At 44.0% G+C, this 6,000-nt stretch overlaps 1 protein-coding gene across 2 annotated transcripts in view; it reads right to left on the bottom strand.

The window, feature by feature from the left end:
* Positions 1–4,630, bottom strand: part of LOC140199590 (desmoplakin-like) — a 67,550-nt gene extending 62,920 nt beyond the window's left edge. Inside the window, exon 1 of one of the 2 annotated variants that reach the window (XM_072261910.1) lies at positions 4,112–4,630. In XM_072261910.1, coding sequence (XP_072118011.1) covers positions 4,112–4,392 — 281 coding nt within the window. In that variant the 5' untranslated portion in view covers positions 4,393–4,630. The remainder of the gene's footprint in view (positions 1–4,111) is intronic. The other variant, XM_072261920.1, reaches the window with a different exon arrangement.
* Positions 4,631–6,000: the final 1,370 nt, after the last annotated feature.

A 6,000-nucleotide genomic window follows, 5' to 3' on the forward strand; every position in this document is an offset into this window, starting at 1 on the left:
CCTGGAAAGAGTTGACATGGAGAGGACATTTCCATTAGTAGGAGAGTCTATCATCCAACAGCACGAACTCAGAGTAAAGTAAGGCCAATTAAAATTGAAGTGAGGTGGAACTTCTTCAGGAGGGTGGTGAATCTGTGGAACTCGTTGCCACAGACTGCCATGCATGCTAAGCCATTGGATGCATTTAAAGCAGAGACTGATAGGTTTTTAAATTGGTAAGGGGGTTATAAGTTATGGTGGGGGGTGGGGAAGAAATGGAGTTGAGAGAATATCAGTCTTGATGGGCTGAATGACCTAATTCAGCTTCTATCTCTTATGGTCTAATGTCTCACTGAAGGTGACCGCACATTACAGGGACCTTGGAAACAACCTATAGCGTGATTTTTATGACACAAAGCCAAGTCATCTGTGCATGCATCAAGAAATGAATCAGTCAGGTTTATTATCACTGACCAATGTTGTAAAACATGTTTTGTGGAAACAGTAGTGTGCACGACGTAAAAATTAAGTACAATAAAATAATGCAAAAGTGAAATGGAGCCAAGTAAAAATATTTATTCTTCTCTCCTTGCCCCCCCCATATAAATTCCCCCAGAGCAATTTTTATTCCATAATCGCAAATACTTGAGTAGCAATTTGCAAATTCCGTGTGTGCGAAAGCACAGAAAACATTTAATAAGTCACCTGATTCACATCAGTAGTTCAGTTTTACTTCAACTTCCCCCTTATATAAAAAGTCAAAAGGAGGTAAGTAAAAACCTTACATACCTTATAGTGCATAGCAAATTATATGAATTTCATTATATGCACGTTATCACAAAACCATCAGAACAAGGCACCAAAAATTCTATTGGGAAATGGTGAGGGTGGCTGAGCGTATGGATGCCAATGGTAGTGTTTTAAATCAACAATGTGCTAGAGGAATTCAAAAATCTCACAGGTGCTGGAGAAGGTTACAGATATAATCTGTCTGTGCAGCAATGAAACCAAAACCAAGAACATTAATAATTGAGACACTGCTATGCTATAGATTATAAAGGAGGGAGAGGAGAGGGGCTGGGAGTCAATATTTGGGTAAAGAATGCACCGATGAGGGAAAGGCAAAAGAGGAAAATGAACAGCAGAAGATAGGAGCAGTAGATCAACAGACCCTTCAAACTTGTTCCTATCCCATTTAATAAGAGTGGGGAAAAAAAAAACCTTGTGTTAAAACTCAGCAGATCAAGTAACACCTATACTGGAAAGGAGCTATCGAGGTTTCAGGTTGAAAACATCAACCAGGAGTATAATTTTGCTGTCAATTACAGTGATCGTGCTAGCCTCAACTCCCACGCCATTTCACTTTGGCACAAGATTAAATTATTGGAGAGGATTTTGAGAGGCTGGATTTACGATCACTTGGAGAGCATAGTCTGATTAAGGATAGCCAACAACGGCTTTGAGGGGCAAACCATGCCTCACAGCCTGATTGAACTCTTTGAGGAAGTGACAAAACATTAATGAAGGTAGAACAATGGATATGGTGTATATCAAGTTCAACTTAAAAGTTTAATTGTCATTCAACCACACATCTGAATACAGCCAAACAAAGCAGCGTTCCCCTGCAACACACAGTACCAACAGTCGCACACAGCAATAATAGCACATTTAATTATTATTGTAGAAAAACATTGTTACAAAACAAGTTTCTTAAATATAGCCCAAGTCCATGAGTGTCATGACCTGTAGATTGGTGGTACATAGGATGTTGTCCTGGAACCTCCATTCTGCATGAACAAGCTTGTCATGCGAGCGCACACTGGAGAGCAGCACTGACAGGAGAAGCCAGCACCCCCACCCAGTGGAACACGGCCAGCTCCAGCATCTCCTTAACCAGTGGCCTCAGGCTACCCCGAGGCACGAGGACCACATGCCGTCAGATTGCCAATGAACCAGTGAATCGGACTCTCAGTATTCTATATTACCAATGTCAAACAAAAGGTCTTGCGATCACAAAAAAATGTCCAAGACAATCACCCAAACCGCCCATTAGACCACGCACTACCTCTGACACCTTCTTCCCTAAATGGCTGAAGGAGGCTGCAAAACAGTGCTCAACAAGTCCACTTCCGACACTATCGAATAACTCACTCATGGGGCAGACCTGCAGTACTTGTTCTTAATATCCAGTGGTGTATGGATTTCAGTCAGGCATTTGACAAGGTTCCCTATGGCAGCTCATTCTGAAAGGCAAGACGCTTCCTGGGATCCAGGAAAAGTTGTTTGCACGAATTCAGAATTGGTTTGCCCATTGAAGGCAGAAGATGGTATTACATGGAGCACATTCGGCCTGGAGGTGTGACAGTGGTGTTCCCCGGGGATCTGTTCTGGGAACCCTGCTCTTTATAAATGACTTAGATTAGGAAGCAGAAAGGTGGGTTAGTAAGTTTGCAGATGACACGAAGGTTGGTGGATTTGTGGACACTGTAGGAAGGTGGTCACAGATCACAACAGGACTTTGAATGACTGGCAAGCTGGGCTGAGAAGTGGCTGATGGAGGTCAACCCAGAAAAATGTAAAGTGACTCAATTTGGAAGGATGAAGTTGAAGGCAGAATACAGGGTTATTACCAGGATTCTTAACAGTGTGGATACACAGAGATCTTGGGCGTTTATGTCCATAGACATCTCAAAGTTGCAGCACAAATTGATAGGGGATGGATAAGGCAGCATGCAGTTTGTTGGCCTTTATTACTCAGAGGATTGAGTTCAAGTGCTGCGAGGTTAGACCACACTTGATCAGAACTGAACACTATTCACCTCATTAAGAGGAGGAGGAGGAAGGTTTAGGGAGAGGGGGTGTGGAGGACATTTACCAGGATGCTGCCTGGATTAGACAGCATGTCTCATAGGGATAGGTTTCTTTAGGTGTAAAAAGTTTCTTTTTTTTTATTGTTTAGCAGGCTAGGGCTTTTCTCTTTGGAGAAAAGGAAGGTGAGAGGAGGACAATAATAATATAATAGGCATAGATCGAGTGAACAGCCAGAGGTTCTCCCCCTCAACCCCGGTGGAAATGGCCAATACAGGAGGGTATAACAATAAAGTGTTGGGAGAAAAGTACAGGGGGTGCGGTAATGCACCATCAAGCTGGATGCCAACCGCCGTAAAACAAGATACAGATAAAAGCACAGGGGATGTTAGATGCAGTGTTTCTTTGTGGGGAAAAAAGTGGTAAGTGCATGGAATGTGCTGTTAAGACAGTGGTAGTGGCAAATAGAAACATTAGGGATGTTTGAGAGAATTAAGACAGACCCATGGGAGAGGAGGGTTAGACTGACCTTGGAGTGGGTTAAAGAGTTGGCATATCAGAGGCTGGAGGGCCTGTTCTGTTCAATGCCCACCACGCCCAACCTTCACAGAGCAATGCCCCAGGTGGCCAGATACTGTTTTAATCATGTTGGTTGACGAACAAATACTGGTAGGAACTAAATCCCCTCACCCTAGTGCTGGAAATGCTTATTTGTTGAAGATTGTTATTGTCACATGCACAAATAGGGCCGTGTACAGGTACAAAGAAATACTCTCCAGAACAGCATCGTTAATATGTAAATCGAGACCACACACACACACACAAATGCGTTTTCTCCTTTCCTAGACGCTGTTGGTCCTACAGTCCCTCCAGCATACTGCTTCGTAAATTACTCAAGGCGGGGTTGGGTGTAGGACGTTGAAAACCAACACATTTGTTAAAAAAAAGAGTCCTTAATGATGCCTTCTTTCGGCGAGTTATTTAAATAAAACATATTAAAAATTCAAATAGAAACAGATTTCTTACTTAATGCTATAGGTAGCAAATTCGCAAGCCTATTGAAACATGCGATTCGAACTAGAGCTTACCACAATTAAAAGGCAGCAGTCTGGGCACGCCCAGTACAAGGGTCCATTTTGATGTAGTGCAAGAACTTATAGCCAACGTGTATACTCTTTTCCCAAAGAAAATTTCCTCCTGTTCTTTCTTTTAAATAAGGTATTAGGGAACATACATCCAAAACAATAAAAAAAGAAACTTTTAACACCTAAAGAAAAGGAAGCTGCTTAACTTGCCATAGAGGGCTGGGTGAGGCAGTATTTACCTGTTGTGCTGAGATTGCATGCCCAAATCGAAGCCGCGGGAGTTCCTGGGGCTATACATTGAGCGGTGCTTGGTGCTGGTGTGGAAGTTCTCGTTTCTGTTTCCCACCGTCGCGTACATCTGGTTTCCGGCCAGAACTGTCCCTCCGACTCCCCCATAGGACTGTTGTAAGGGCAGGAAAGTTTCCGTCTGTCCATCGCTGCGGGATGAGAAGTCGGCGACCGTGAAGCGACGCTCCGACTGCCGCCGATTGAATCCCGTTTGCGAGCCGTGCAAACTCATGGATTCGCCTCTATCCGCCGCTGAAATTCCAACTATTCCTTACGAGTGACGGAAGGAGTCCAGCAGGCCGTAAAGCTCCGTGCCTTCCTGCGACACTGCAGGTAGACTACAGTAACAGCCCCTCTTTAGTTTCACACACTCCGCCCAGTTTCGGGTGCAGCCTGGTTACACCCTTCTCGGCTGCCGCCCATACCCTGAGTAATCTGGCCGCCTTAAACCTGAAACACCCATTGGCCATCAGCAACTCAGTCTAGGGTGGGGCATTCCTACAAGAAAATGAATCTCCAGGTAGTACAGTACACATACTTTGGTAATAAAATTTACTTCGATTTGACTTTGAACTCAGCTGTCTATTTCCCTCCAAAATGCTGATATTGAGTTCCCAGAGCAACTTATCGTGTTCCGCATCTGTCGCTTCTTAAAGATAGAAATAAAATATTATCAAAGGACCATGTGATAACTTGAGAATCATTTTCTTGCAGGCAAATACAGGAAAGTAAAGAGATGCATTTGCATTTATGAAAAGCTGCACATAAACAAAGACTGACAAACAACCAGTGTGCAAAAGAAGACAAATTCTGCAGATAAAAAATACTGAGGGCATTTATAGAGCCCTTGCCAGTGAGTCTGCAAGTGTGTAGAACCAGTGCAGGTTGTGGTTGATGAAGTCATCCGTGCTGGTTCAAGAGCCTTGGGTAATAACTGTCCCTGAAATTGATGGTGTGGGACTGAGGCTTCTTTTACCTGCTCAATAACAGAGAGGGGAGAGCATGGCCTGGATGGTGGGGATCTTTGATGTTGGCTTCAATACATCCTTATGCAATTGGATCCTACATTTCCTTATTTGTAGACCCCATTCGGTTCAGATTAGCAACAAAATCTCTTCCCTGATCTCCATCAACAGGGGTGCACCACAGAGCTGTGTGTTTAGCCCCTACTCTTCCAGCTTTACAACAATGATTGTGTAGCTAAGCACAGCTCCAATGTCATGTTCAAGTTTGCTGATGACACCCCCGGCCTGGGCTGAATCAAAGGGGATGATGAGTCAGCATACAGGAGGGAGATTGCAAACTTGGCTGAGTGGTGTCATAGCAACAACCTCTCACTCAATGTCAGCAAGACCAAGGAACTGATTGTAGACTTCCGGAGAGGGAAACCAGAGGTCCGTGAGCCAGTACTCATCGCAGAATCAGAGATGGGGAGGGCTAGCAACTTTAAATTCATGGGTTCTTCTATTTCAGAGGACCTGTCCTTGACCCAGCACAGAAGTGCAATTTCGAAGAAAGCATGGCAGCACTTCTACTTCTTTGGGAATTTGTGGAGAATCGGCATGACATCTAAAACTTTGACAAACTTCTGTAGATGTGCGGTGGAGAGTCTATTGACTGGCTGCATCATGACCTAGTATGAAAACACCAATTCCCTTGAATGAAAAATCCTACAAAAGGTAATGGATTCAGCCCCTTGCATCATGGATTAAGCCCTTTCAATCATTGAACACATCGACATGAAACACTGCCATAGGAGAGCAGTATCCATCATCAGAGATCCCCACCACCCAGGCCATGCTCTCTTCTCACTGCTGCCATCAGGTAGAAGGTACAAGAG

The sequence above is a fragment of the Mobula birostris genome, chromosome 1 (assembly GCF_030028105.1).
Source record: "Mobula birostris isolate sMobBir1 chromosome 1, sMobBir1.hap1, whole genome shotgun sequence".
Classification (NCBI taxonomy): domain Eukaryota; kingdom Metazoa; phylum Chordata; class Chondrichthyes; order Myliobatiformes; family Myliobatidae; genus Mobula; species Mobula birostris.